The sequence below is a fragment of the Zophobas morio genome, unplaced genomic scaffold (genome assembly GCF_036711695.1).
Source record: "Zophobas morio isolate AGI-343-1 ecotype UQ-CSIRO unplaced genomic scaffold, CSIRO_AGI_Zmor_V1 ptg000009l, whole genome shotgun sequence".
Classification (NCBI taxonomy): domain Eukaryota; kingdom Metazoa; phylum Arthropoda; class Insecta; order Coleoptera; family Tenebrionidae; genus Zophobas; species Zophobas morio.
Genome location: NW_026972114.1, coordinates 4,535,951 through 4,550,416, shown reverse-complemented (window position 1 = coordinate 4,550,416; position 14,466 = coordinate 4,535,951). Strand labels below are relative to the sequence as shown.

General features: G+C 33.8%; 1 protein-coding gene and 1 long non-coding RNA gene across 3 annotated transcripts in view; both read left to right on the top strand.

Annotated features, from left to right (window-relative positions):
• The first annotated feature begins 657 nt into the window (after nucleotides 1-657).
• The window catches only part of LOC135125772 (serine protease snake-like), a 37,189-nt gene continuing 23,380 nt past the window's right edge, over nucleotides 658-14,466 (top strand). For both annotated transcript variants that reach the window (XM_064051453.1, XM_064051452.1), the window contains exons 1-3: nucleotides 658-739; nucleotides 10,736-10,918; nucleotides 11,464-11,486. In XM_064051453.1, coding sequence (XP_063907523.1) covers nucleotides 673-739; nucleotides 10,736-10,918; nucleotides 11,464-11,486 — 273 coding nt within the window. In that variant the 5' untranslated portion in view covers nucleotides 658-672. The remainder of the gene's footprint in view (nucleotides 740-10,735; nucleotides 10,919-11,463; nucleotides 11,487-14,466) is intronic.
• On the top strand, nucleotides 11,494-14,460 carry LOC135125776 (uncharacterized). Its single transcript, XR_010279952.1, has 5 exons — nucleotides 11,494-11,958; nucleotides 12,008-12,554; nucleotides 12,609-12,923; nucleotides 12,976-13,600; nucleotides 14,371-14,460. It is a non-coding gene; the product is annotated as an uncharacterized LOC135125776 (long non-coding RNA).

The following is a 14,466-nucleotide window of genomic DNA, read 5'->3' as shown; positions in this document are numbered from 1 at the left end:
TTTAAACCAAATAAACCACTCAACAAACGTACGATCCAAAAAGTCTAATGTGGCATATTACACTGTTTTGTTTTTAAAAACTGTAAATCACTGTTTTTGTTTCTGTAATTATGTATGGATTATAATAAGCTTCATCGATACTAGAAAAATCAAAATCTCCTATAGCCTCTTCAATTTCGCTGTTTGCAGTGAGGGTTTTTCGAAACGTAATTTTCAGTTTTTTATCATGATCTACATAAGATTTACAACTTTCGCGCGGCTTTATAAGAATTTGTATTATTCTTTCGAATCCCCCTTTTTACGTTACTCCAAATTAATTCTATGGGATTTAGATTGCAATTATAATGAAGATATATAAATGTAATATTTTGAAACGACCCTTTGAAATTCAGAGAAGGAATGGTATTTAGAAAAATCCACCCTAGTCCTCTTGTAAAGTAGTAGCTTACGCACGGGAAGTAAAGACGGAATTACCTTTTTGACCAAGCAGTGCGATTTATCAACTAGTCACAATTAACACCAACAACAACATGTTTGTCGAAGAATGAGTAATCTCCACAAAATTTTATATCAGTCGAATACTTGTAAGGTTCCCCCACTTGCTTTTTTGACCCAAATCAGGAACATTATTAAATCTCAAATTAGTCTCGCACGACGTCCAATGCGATAAATATGCGCACTGTGTTAAGTCTGTTTACAGCAATTTTCCTCGGTGCTGTATGTTGTCAAAAATTGATAGGTAAGCGTTCACCAATACCTACCCAAAAGTAAAAAAAGGAAAATTAATTTACACATAAGTGTGGCTTAAACACGTAGATGCAAAAGCTCTGCATCTGTTTATTTACATAATTATATCTAATAGTCATTTCGATTAACAGCATTTAGTAACTCTTTTCTACTACTTGATACAGCCCCGTAGCTACGGGGGGGGGGGGGGCAGATGGGGCTGAGCCCCCCCTAGCAGTTGTGGTTGCCCCCCCTGGAACAGTTATACATTATAAATTTCAAATTAGAAATAAATTTTCAATATAATGCCGATTGCTGAATCATATTTACTAGCCCCACCCGCCCACCCTTTATTTTCTTACAGGGTATGTTATTTGGCAATATATACGAATTTTTAGATGCAGTACAGCTGTTTGTGAATCTACATTCTCTGAATAGATCGCAATAACGCATCAAAGATTGGCAAACTTGGTTTTTCTGGCTTTTGAAAAGTACCGTACCAATTCTTTGGACTTGGACAGGTTTTTACGAAAATTTAATAGCGGAAAAATAGACGTTTACAATTAATTTAATGAAAAAATAAAGCAGTTATCTGAGTGTATTATTGAAAAATATATATACAGGGTGTTATTGAAAGGTACGTACAACAAAATGGACAGTTCTTCGCGAAGTCTAAGAAGTCGGAAAAACTTATTTTGTGTTATCAAAATTATAAGGGGAAAATTAACCCTTATCCAACCTTTTTAGACGCTACTGAAGGATAAATAGGTAAAATTAATTTATTTTAGTAAATCCTAGCAACTGTAACAATAAAACTATTGTGAAGACTAAATGTTGCTATAGAAACGAAAGATGATCTTTTTATCAGAGGCGTACAACGAATTTGGACGTAAATTTGAATAATTTTTATGTCTAAAAGGAGAACACTTTTACCTGAATTTTTTTTCATTTTTAGCACCCATACTTCGAGACCAATTGCCGATTTTATTTTGTACGTACCTTTCAATAACAGGCTGTATATATGTTACAGCTAATATCCGAAATCCGTTATTATGCATAATAACTAGATATTTTAGGAATTATGCGTAATAACTAAACTTGTCAGTTATTATGCATAATAACCGGAAAGATTAGGAATTATGCGTAATAACTGAAATTTTTAGTTATTATGCATAATAACGGAAACGTTTAGGCAATACTGATAATAACTAATAGAGGAACAGGAATTATGCATAATATTTTCAAAAAAGCTACCCACCCTGCCTCCCTTTCCCCTACATATCACATGTACAGTTGATTTAAAAAAAAAATTGGTCTAAAAAGTTTAGACAGTACTTCCCTCGCTGTCGGAAACGTGACGACTGCATGCCTATTATGTTTTTTTCGTATTACATTTTGGTAACGGGACATTTTAAAATAAAAATTGAGTAAGTATTAATTTTTTCAATTTTATCATTATTTGCCATTGACATCTTTGTCATTTTTTTGTGATTCCTATGATTGCTTATTAAAAACGAAGTCGTCTCTGGGGTGTATAATATGTCGCCTATGCAAAAATTGTCAGGCGTGAACATATAAAAGGAACATCCTGTATAGTACTTGTAATTTAAGACAAATAGCCATAACACTTATTAACCTATAGACGTGACGGTGAAACATAAACTAAACTAAAAGATGTTTTCCACGAATTGGAATAACCGGATGACAATGCCGACGGACCAGACTTTTTTATTGCTCTGATTTTCGTTTATTGAATAAAACACTACATTTTATTCGGTTTTTTGGATGCTGTAATTCACATTTGGTTAATTATAACTTGTCTAGATCTAGGGGAGCATCCCCTAACCTCCCCCTAGCTACGGCCTTGTCTAGGGGTTAGAGAAAATTTGAAAGTAACAAATTGCCCAATGGACTCCATTACTGAACGTCCTTAGGTTATCCTTGATAAGAAAAACAACTTGAAAGTGTTTATGTTTATGCATCGAAAAAATGTCACGTAGAAATTAGTTTGATTTGAATGAGTTCGTCTCCTCAAAACAGAGGATGAAAACAATTATATAGTAAGCTACAATCGACATAATTTTGGGTAGAATTTATTCGGCAAAATTTTGAGATAACGTCATCAATTTTGTGGGGGAATTAAACAGATTTATTTTGATTAATAATTTGCCAAGTATGTAGTATTTCAAAGTATTCAGTTTTGTAATTCTTGATTTAATCCATAAAATTAATTAACTGAGACACCCCGTATAAGCAAATCTAAAAAATATTAATGCAGTGATAAATCACAAGTATAGAGTCATCATTCTTTATACATTTAGGATAGGATTTGTTCGGTAAAATTTTACGGTGACGTCATCAATTTTAGAAAGCAAATATATTTTGATTAAAAATCTTACCATACTTATGATAAATTTTAAACATCTCCAAAATTTCAAAATGATCGGTTTAATTAATAAAATAAATTCACGCACTCATTAATTTTTTAGATTCACCTTGTATATGCAAATCCAAAAAATATGAATGGAATGATAAATCACAAATACAGACTCATCATATTTTGCACATTTGAAATAGGATTTATTCAGCAAAATTGTCAGGTGACGTCATAAATTTTTTAGGGGGAGGAGCAAATACATTTTGACTAAAAATTTACAATGCCTATGATAACTTTAAAATATCTTCAAGATTTTAAGGTATTCTGTTTTGTAGTTCCTGATTAAATCAATAAAATAAATTCACGCATTCATTAATTTTTTGAGTCACCCTGTCTATGCAAATCAAAAAAATATGAATGGAATGATAAATCACAAGTGCAGACTCTTCATAGTTTGTACATTTTAGATAGGATTTATTTGGCAAACTTTTGAGCTGACGTCATCAATTTTTTGGAGGGGATAAGTAAATATATTTTGACTAAAAATTTACCATGCTTATCATAACTGTAAACCACCTGTAAGATTTCAAAGCATTCGGTTTTGCAGATTTAAAATTTAATTGCAAAATGTTGCTTTATAATTTAGATTTTTTTTCCAAAAATCTGGACGTTTCGGGTAAAAACTCAATTCGGAGTCGTAAACTACATGTGTAGGACTATGTTATTTTATACAATTTAAAACCCATTTACTGAAAGTTTCAGTTATTACGCATAATTCCTAATCTTTCCGGTTATTATGCATAATAACTGACAAGTTTAGTTATTACGCATAATTCCTAAAGTGTCTAGTTATTATGCATAATAACGTATTTCGGATATTAGCTGTAACATATATATATATATATTTACATGAAGCCCCCTCTGTCGACAAACTTGCCCCCCCTGAATAAGTTTTCTAACTACGGGGCTGCCTTGATATCTCAAAGAACATAATGTTTGTTTTGACTAGTTAGGTTTAGATTACGCGGTCTAGCATTTTGCCCGTTGTTTACTTATACCAGACTTCATATGTCCTGTGAAAGTCAGTGAAATAGTGAAAAATTAATTAATTTAATTTGAGAACTTACTTCGATAAATTTGTATTTTGTTACAATTTAGTATTTAAAAATAACATTCTTATCGCATGGGAATGGCACTTTTAACTCATGACATGCAAAAATAAACGTGGCTACGAGTGACCATCAAATTATTCGCCACGACAGTGTAAGACACTTTGTTTCTAGATAAGTACATGGTCACTAAACTCTTGAATATTTCAAAACAATTTATCTAAGTTTCTGGAACTTGAACTTGAACTTGCGTCTAGAAGAACTGAAAGTTTTTAAGAAGTATTTTTTTAAATTTTACATCAACATCGATTGAGACATTCGATTCTTCCATTTTGCCCATACATTTCCCACGAAGATTTGACCTACTTAAATGGGCGTATCCGAGTTGACATACTGAATTACCGTGCTCTTTTGCCTTATTCTTAACTTTGCTCCTGAAGACGCCACTTACGAAAGTGTGCGAAACGTTGAGCCCAAAAACTCAATTTACATGGTTCCAACCCGGAAAACGGTCATGTATTGATATGGTTTCTGTTTTAAGATTTCTTTTAATCAATTTTGCTTATCATGCTGTTGAGAGACACCTTCTGTGCGGGATTTTTGGACCTTGTCCCACAACCCTTTCCCAAGACTACTGGTCTAACTATTGATGTCCACTGTATTTTCTAAACACTTGCTCTTTTTGAAAGGTATAATTCATTAAAATAAAATGTGGACCAATTTTTATTAGAAATATCGTGTGGGTGGTAAAAGTCCCATCCAAAACTTATTTAATCTCCTGTAAGTCCCGGAGTACGTTTTGTAATACAAAATTAAAACGTATAAACTACTAGTGCTAGGACCCAGCAAACACAAAAACTATAACAGTTAAATAACGGCAACATAACGTCTATATTACAAATACCGCCTCAAACTAATATAATGACAATATAACAGTTATATAATTTTGTTACTCCCACGTTCTGCAAATGTTATGTAGCCGTAACATAACTGGCACGTAACCATATTAAACATGTTAATTTTTTTTTAATGTAACTGTACTGTGAGATTTATATAACAGGATAATTAACAAAAACATAACATCAACATTTCAACGTATCTACTTCAATTTCCGCTTCAAGCAGCTATAACAGCGACATAACACTTACACAACTTTGTTATACTTTTATTATATTCTCGCTATATAACTTGTCTATTACATGATTGTAGGTATTGCTTAACTTTGCTTAAGGTTAAAGTACCTTGATTGATATGATTCTATTTATTGGAATGTTGTATTCAACTATCATTTCACGGATCCCCGTTTTTCGCTTGAAAATTGTGGCCTGTGGCGGAATTTCTGTCTTGAGTGTCTTGAGGTCCAAGACCATATGAAATACACCGTCCATGTTCCTTCGTAACACACTTCTCCACCTGCGTCCTGAGTTCCAAATGACATACAGTGACACCGACTGAGTAGTCTTTATCAGGGTACTGGGCGAAAATTGTGTGATGAAGTAAATGCGCTGCGCCACCTGATAGGAGTAAAAGTAGGCAGCGGTTGCAATCGAGTGATACGAGGATCCATAAGAGGGCGCTGAGAGTTATATCTCCCCATAGATAAATAATACTACGTAATAAGCATTCACGTTCGGTAGAAGTAACTGACAGAAACTTTTCTGTGGTTAAGTTGCAATCTTAAGATCACTAGAAATTTAAGATTGGCATCAACTGTCTAATTTTCTAATTCAAATGTCAAATCTGAATTGTGTGGAAAAAAAACGAAGTTTTTCTAATTTCAACACGCTTCGTTTCAAGAAAATCCTTAAATACAGCATGGAAACAATTTCCATAAAAGTAATCACGAGAAAGCTCATTTTAAATGAAAAGAAACAAGAAATATTTCGTGGTTTTCAAAAAATTGGGTAAAACGGAAACAGTTAAACTGGTGGCAGAAATATTCTCCGTAAAGTTCGCTAGTGTTGTCGAGTGTTTTTCGAATTTTAAAATAATACAGATACAGCGGCGCTTGTGCCGTTAATATTATAATCAGAATCAGAAAGACGACTGCGCAGATTTATATACCTACATGCTTTGTTGGTTCCGTTCTACAATTGGTTTTTAAGTTTTATATAATCGTTATTGTTTTGTAAGAGGTAAAACACTCAGCTTTGAAAATAATTGTACGTAATACACGTATAAATTTAGGTTTCCGAAGGCGAAGTTTTTCACATTTTAAACACGTTATAGCTGCCAGAATCAAATTTCTAAGGCGGTACCTATCTCCAATTGCGTGATTGTCGTGAAGATTTACTTTTCATTTTCTTGGATGAGATATGGATATACCAGAACGGATCCATGGTGAAATTGTGGATCCATGATGATGACATCAAAGCTTGTCCTCCTAAAAAACCTAGTGAAGGGAAAAGATTCAAAATTTTTACATGCGGGTTGCTCTTTGAGCTTTTAGAGGGATGCGATTTTCTCCTTGGTTCAAAAATAGATTCACCAGATTACCACAAAACCATCACATTTTCGATATTTGACCTTTACTTACTTACATGTCACATTTTTGATACCCACTTTCTGACATTCCAGTAATACATTATACACTAGAACAACTATGTCCGCAGTTACACAGCTTAAAAAAAAAGTTACCAAATCTAGTTACATCTACCGAACGTGAATTCCTTATAAATAGAATGCAAACTCCCACTTGATTTTTGGTCCCAATAAACGCCCCCTGGTGCCTTGTGGCCGGTGCTAAAGCATGAACTACTAGATGCGTCATTGCTGCATATTTTATAATTAATATTTTATTTTTATTATCACTAATAATATCAAAAACACAGAGTAGAATAATATACAATTTATTAATATTGTCTAGGATTTTTTGACTTTAATTTTTTTTTGGTACATTATACAAGCATTTTGATATAATGCATTTTTATGTGTGGAAACTCTTGTATCGCGACCGCTTAAAATTAAATTCAAACCTTTTACAAACGTAAAAATTGTTAAATATATAATTTTATTACATATTTCACTTTCAATTAATTCCTTATGTTCACAATGAAACGAAAATTTGACATGATGAGATACTATAAACGAAATTTTGTTTTTGATGTTGTCGAAAGATGTACAATTGTTTAAAACGATTCTTGAAATATTATAAATTCTGTTAATGTTTTTTATAAAATTTAACTTACAATATTGCAATTTTCTGTTATTACAATTGTATTCTCTTATACGTATTAATTTGTAACATTGTTCGTCTTCCGAAAAATTGTTTAAAATTTGGGTTTTACAATATTCACACTTCAAATTTCTTAATGTTTTCGCAACCCAGCCAGACACATAACCAACAATACTTTTATGAAGATCTTTTTCTAAATTATATGGAGACAGTTTTGAAATGTACATATTCACGTTTAAAATTTCGTAACTCGTTTCATTTACTGAAGGTTGATTTATGTTTTTATCCACAAGTCTTTTAATATGAAATAAATCCGGTATGTTCGTTTTCTCACAGTTTGCGCCCACTGAATTTGAACTATAAAAATTGCGTAATAATAGAGATTTGAAACTTTCCTTAAATTGGGCTGCCGTTAGATTAGTTGCTCGATTTCTTTGACTTCTGATTTTGCCAAAATACTTTTCAATAACATCTTGATTTAAACATCTAGGTAAAAAATATTTGCACCTGCCCTGTTCTACTAAAATTGTATGTAAATCCACAAAACCTTCTAACGTTGCAATCCAGTTTTTTATACACGGAGGTACTACCATTTTGCCGGCCTCATCGACGAAATACATATCACCCAAAATTTTGATAGCTTCCTTCCAAAAATGTTTATGACCAGAAGATTTAAATACGCCCCCAGAAAATGGTTTTCCGCACCATGGTTGAAAAGTACTGCCATTTACACTGTCGAAGAGCTTGTCAAAAAATTTTATAATTCGTGCTGTTCCCATTGCCTCGTGTGTTAAACTGCATTCGGCTGTAAAATTAAATTGTAAATGAATCAGTTAATTATTTTTAAATTTGTATTTACTAGATTTAACCAATAGCGTAATAGTCGATGCCGTTGAGTGACTCAAAACTTGTGTCGCATAGCACACCTTCATCTTTTGAATTTTTTCCGGAATTACGTGGAGATCCGTAATTTTGTATAGAGCCCGTAATTCTCCACATGGTTGATCACTGTAGTACGCATCGATTATATGTTTCCAATTTGCAACCAAAATTTCCTCGCTTGTTTTCCACACTAAATTTTTAGTAAGCAGATTGTTCCTAATACATTTAATTAAATGAGGCGTGTCATATAATGGAATAATTTCTTGATCCCCTAATAAAATTCTTCTTTTAGGTTCCATCCCTTTATGTATATAACGTTGTTTCGACTCCTTTAGCAGAGAATTTATAGCTGCTTGGTTTGGTTGGCCTTGATCACAAATTGTAACCAGAATTTTGAATCCACAATTTTGTATTTTTTCAACCAGAGTTTTTATAATAGTTGTCAATATGTAAGATTTTGTAGACGAAAAAGAAAATCCAAAGTATATTGGCTGTTGCCATTTTTTAAACACTCCGCGAATGAAAAAAAACAAGAACATGATCTGCTATCTGTAAATTTTGTTCAAATCCAAAATTTTGAAATCCGAAAAATGTATCCGTATATTTGTCATAGTCTATGTGGGGAATTATGGACATTTCATCAAAAATTAATGCACATATTCTATCTTGGTTATTTAATTTTGAAGCAGATTCTTTAAGATTGTCGAAAATTATTTTGTTTATACCAACGTCTACTGGAATTTTGTTCAACATAGACATAATTGTTTGACGTGAAGGCAGTGCAAAAATCTGTCTCATTTTTCTATAACATCTCCCAGACTGTTTATAAAACATTAATGCAAATAATTTATCTTCAGTGGTAAACCTGCGACCCTTTGGTTTGACATTTCGTCTTTTTAATTGTGATAAACAAAAATTTATAACATCCTGACTTAAAATTTTGCTTTCTAATTTTACTTCAAATTTGGAGTATAATTTCAATCGTTGGCGATACGAAGCTACCTTAATTTTGTTTCTACGGGCTGTACGCGAAATATTCCAAGAATTTGAATGTAAATCTAGTATTCGAGAAGATTCTTGGTTTAAAGTTTCGTTTAGGGTTTCTCTGGAATTTCGAGATACTTCAGTACAAAATTTTTGAGAATCCAGTATAGAAATAGGGTTTACGGGATCATGGGTGTGTCTTTCGGAGTCGTTCATATTATCTGAAATTATTGTAAAAATTATCTATGGCATTCACTTGCACACAAATATTTACCATGCATAATTTGAATTGTAGGAATAGCAGTATTTTTAAGTTTTTGATTGGGGCCAGAATCCGTTTCTTTAAAATGTACATCGCAAAGAAAATATCCATTTTTATATATTTTCATGGGATCTAATTTGCCTAAATTTGGATTCCCTGTCCGTTCCAACCAAATTTTAAAACGCTCGTTGTATTTGTAGGGGTTGGGAAAACGATGGCGTTTAATAATTTTAGTGTTTAGACATTTCAAAACACTGCACAGTTTCATATTTTACGCTTTGTTATCACGTATAATCACACAAATGACACTTTTATACTAATCATAAATGACATTAGTTTTTTTATTGTTTCTTAAAATTGGCTGTGGAAGTTGTCGCCAAGTAATTTTTGGAAAAAAATACTTCACTGCTATCAGTGCTATCTCTTATTATGTGGCCGGTACATAAGCCTAGACACAAACCTGGGACACGCATTACAGCCGACTTTGCATTCTATTTTGCGTACCTAGTATTATTTATCTATGTATCTCCCTGTAGTCCCTCTACGTCAAGGTAGAGGGACTGTATGGATCTCGTTGTGTGTTTTTAATTTTTTTTACTCGTGCTTATATATGTAAGGACAACATTTGTTTTATGACTTTCATATGTTAACTCCAACATAACCTTACCATCATAATGTATAATACTGTTATACTTATGTAATGTAACTGTACTTTAACAGTCTTATATCACATTTTGGTATATTTTTCTTATATAATTGTAACATAACATCACTATAACTGTATTTTCTAACACTGTTACACTAATGTGATCCAGCTTCACTTTACCAGTGTTGAATGATAACAACAAAATTTTGTTATATCCTTCTTATATAACTGCAACATAACGTCATTATAACAGTGTTTTATAACATTATTATACTGATGCTATATAACTGTAATGTTACATTTTTTGTAACGGCAATTTTGTTATAATTTTGTTGCGTCAGATAAACATAACAGCAATATAAATGTGGAATATAACTGTGTTAGTTTTTTGTTATATAACTGTTATAGTTTGTGTTGCCTACGATATACTGCTAAACACAATCTTTCCCCTTGGTCATCTGTTCTAAATATATTTCATATTGGCCACATTTGTGCTCATCGCGCCGCGCCCCCTTGGAACAACGTATTAAACATTTGGGTTGAATCGCATCTTTAGGCTTGCTTCATATTTTAGGTGACATATGTATCATAAAATCAACGGGAGCCAAAGGAGCTTGTACACTGTTTGCCAACTGTGAAAAAGCTCGCGTAGATTTGAAGCAATATTTTCGATTTCCTCAAGTATGTGGTTTTCAAGAAACACAACTGATAGTCTGCTGTACACCGAGACGAATACCAGGAGAAATCAGTAAAGCGAGTAAGTATGTATCGAAAAATTATTTAGGTTTGAGTTGTTTACTTAGGTGTAATTATTTTACAAGAAAGGAACAACTACTGATTCTAACAATTCATCACTTCAACCACCATTACAATTGCACAACGGTTTTTAATATTTACTGTCACTATTTTTTTAAGTAAAACGCAGTTAGCTGCTTGGTTTTGATAATTTGCAAATAAACGTCAAGGTTAAAATCAAAAACAACTAAATTCAAAATAAGGGCTCGTCTCCTATATGGCTAGTGTTCTCTATCCAACCGAAAAGGACCTTCCATATACCAAAATCATATTTCAATTTTCGTCGTTTAAGTACACTCTGCATCAATTGTGCCGAACTGTTAGTTTTAAGATCGCAGTAGGTAACACTACGTCAATGTTGTTACACAAAACAGGTAACTGTGTTTTACCTTTTTAAAAATCGTATGAACTATCACAGTTAATTTTAAATTTATACTTCAGGTTGCATCTTAAATTTCTTAGGCGTAAACTTGTCGTGAATAACTCTTTATATTTTTCTACTTTTAGAATGTGAAGAATATTCTCGGTATACTCAGGATCACGAAGCAATGCGTACACGTCATGGATGACGTAGATCCGTTACCAACACTAAATCAAAAATACGCGCCGCAATACGTGGCAATACGGATCAAAATCGATCAATTTGGGGAAAATTAGATTGGTACAACTGATAGCGAAACATATGCTAAAGTTTTATCGATTTCACAAGTGTCATTGGTGTCAACTTTGGTTATGTTGTGTTATTGTTTGATTTTTAGCGTTTTTCTACTTTTCTGCTCGTGTAATCGTATCAGTTCTTTTCAGAACTATAACAGTTCTTTTTAGAACTCCAAGTTAACTGTCGTATACCGTGGTACGTGTCGCTTGCTTGAACGTAAACATTCCACCATGCCGAAGCCCTTGCACAAAGGTGCAAAGCAAATGGTCGCTAATTTAGTGGACTATTTTGCTAAAGAACGCGATAGCGGGGGACCTCTTTTACCACTAACAGCTGTTCAAGACGTAAGTAGGTGTATTTTATTACAATTACTAATGCAGTCACATTGTACAGAGGGTTGCTGCTACTCTGGGTGTGTGTGTGCGAACAGTGAACTCCGTGGTACAACAAATAAAAACCGGAGAAGGTGTACATTCTCCCAAGAAATAGAGACCCCCGAACAAAGCAAGTGTGTGATATTAGCACTTCGGAGCAGTGTGCTATTCGAGAATGCTTATATGGAATGGTCGAAAAAAGTATGAATTTGATGCGCACGCCTTATAGATACTAACGATTATTTTACATGTTACACGATCGTCATTACTTGACTGCTTGAAGAAGAAACATATATTTGAGGGTTCTCTGAGCTCTTTAGGAAGAATTTTACATTCTCTATTGGGTTTCGTTATTCTCCAACAAGTGTACGGAAGCGTCTTATGGAATTACATGTTATTCATGCAAAAACAAACTTCTTACGTGAATACATGCACAATCAGCAGAACCCAAATCCTTTGCCATGTGATCTTGATGAAACATGGATATTTGAAAATGGTTCGGTAGTTAGGTCCATGGCAAGACGATAGTGTCAAAAGTATCAGGACGTTCAAAATAGAAGGGAAAAGTTAGTAATGTGTTAGTTTCACGTTGGTTATTTATTCTTCTCACTATATTTTAGATATATTGTATTACATGTAGGTACAAGCAATGGATTTATTGATAAAGCAGCGCTGGTATTTTCTTCTAATACCAAAAATCCAGACTATCATGGCGAAATGAATCAACAGAATTTTCTCAAGTAGTTTCAGTTACTCATGAATCTTGAAGAACCGTCACTGATTATTATAGACAATGCAAGCTACCACAGTACCCTTGCAAACAAATGTCCCAATGGTTCATGGAAAAAAGCAGAAATTCGTGAACGGCTTTAACAATATGACATAAGTTCAGATCCATAGCTGTTAAAAACGGAACTTCATCATTTGGTTGCACAGTAATGCATATACTATTCTCTATCATTTCATTTAAAATATCATGTTTTTCAGAAACAAACATCCAAAAACGTATGTTGCCGTGAATTAGGCCAACAGAATGGCCATAGAGTATTGCGTTTGCCGCCATATCATTGTGTGTTTAACCCTATAGAAAATATTTGGGGAATTACTACAAATTATTATTCCAAACACATTGGGCGTGATGGTTATGGTCAAACAAAATTCCGTGGAAATGTGGAAAGAAGCGTTAGCACATGTCACGCCCACAATGTGGAAAAATACTGTTGACCATATGAATAAAATAATACGGGAGTGGTGGGATTATTTGACCGTGAAGAGATTGTGCCGTTTATAATCGACATTAACGAAGATTCAGATTATAGTTTTAGTGATTATGACAGTGAAGATTCTAATACTGCAGAGGGCATTCAGCCACTGTAACATGTAGGTTATTTTCCATTACCATCCTAATTGATTGTACTAGCGGCATGTTCTGCTGATGTCTTTTATAATCACACTATCACTTCACTGGCCAAATATACAGATCACTGGTCAGACGAAGACGTTGTGCAACATCAATAGTTATTATTATTTATAGTTTACTTTTGTATCTGTTCCATGTCAATAAAGTAACTTGTTCTGTAGATGTGACGTGGCCATTGTGGCATTGAAGACGGTAAGAATATTTCTCTAACTTGAAGCCTGTCACAACAATTCAATGCTGTCTGTTTGAAACGTATGTTGACATTCTCGTTGGTAGCTTTAAGTACAGTATGAAGCCTTGTACCACCCTGCAAGTATGTGTTTAACACCCAATTGTCAATTTTTACCAGCAGTCAATGCAAAAATGAACGTTCTTAAAGCCAGTCATTCACGTTCCAACGCCGGGGTACAATTGTATTAGATACAACTGCTGCACAATTCTGCTGATAAGCAGCAGTACACACACGTTACAACCTTGCAGTTAAAAATTTGCGATCGTGGTGGCAACATGTCCGAAGAAAATGGACTTTTATACCTGCTTTCACGGTTTGTATAACGTACACTGTCCACACGATCAAATTTCCATCCAGTACAACACGATTGTACTGCTGTACACAGACTTCTTCACCAACCATCCACATCCAACCGATTTGCTTGTCGCATACACAGACGTTCAAAAACACTTCAATTTCGTCATATCCTACACAACTGTGCCGCGGCGTTGGAACGTGAGTGGCAGGCTTCAGTGACTAGGAACACGTGAAAGGGGTTACAGTCATGATCTTTCCTGTGCCTGAGTTTGTAATTCATAGCATCTGTGCAGCCTGCAGCATGCCCTTGTGTGCTGAAACACTGCAAGTGTAGCTTATTTCTTAACTGTTGCTTCACACTAACGGTCTTCTCATGCTATAATCCTAAATAGAACAAACCAAAACAATAACAAGCCGACATGTTTGTTGACAGTTTTCAAACCGATTCATTTGTATGATAAACGTGGTAGACGCATGATGTCATACAGAGTCCGTGACGTGTACGCATTGCTTCGTGATCCTGACTATA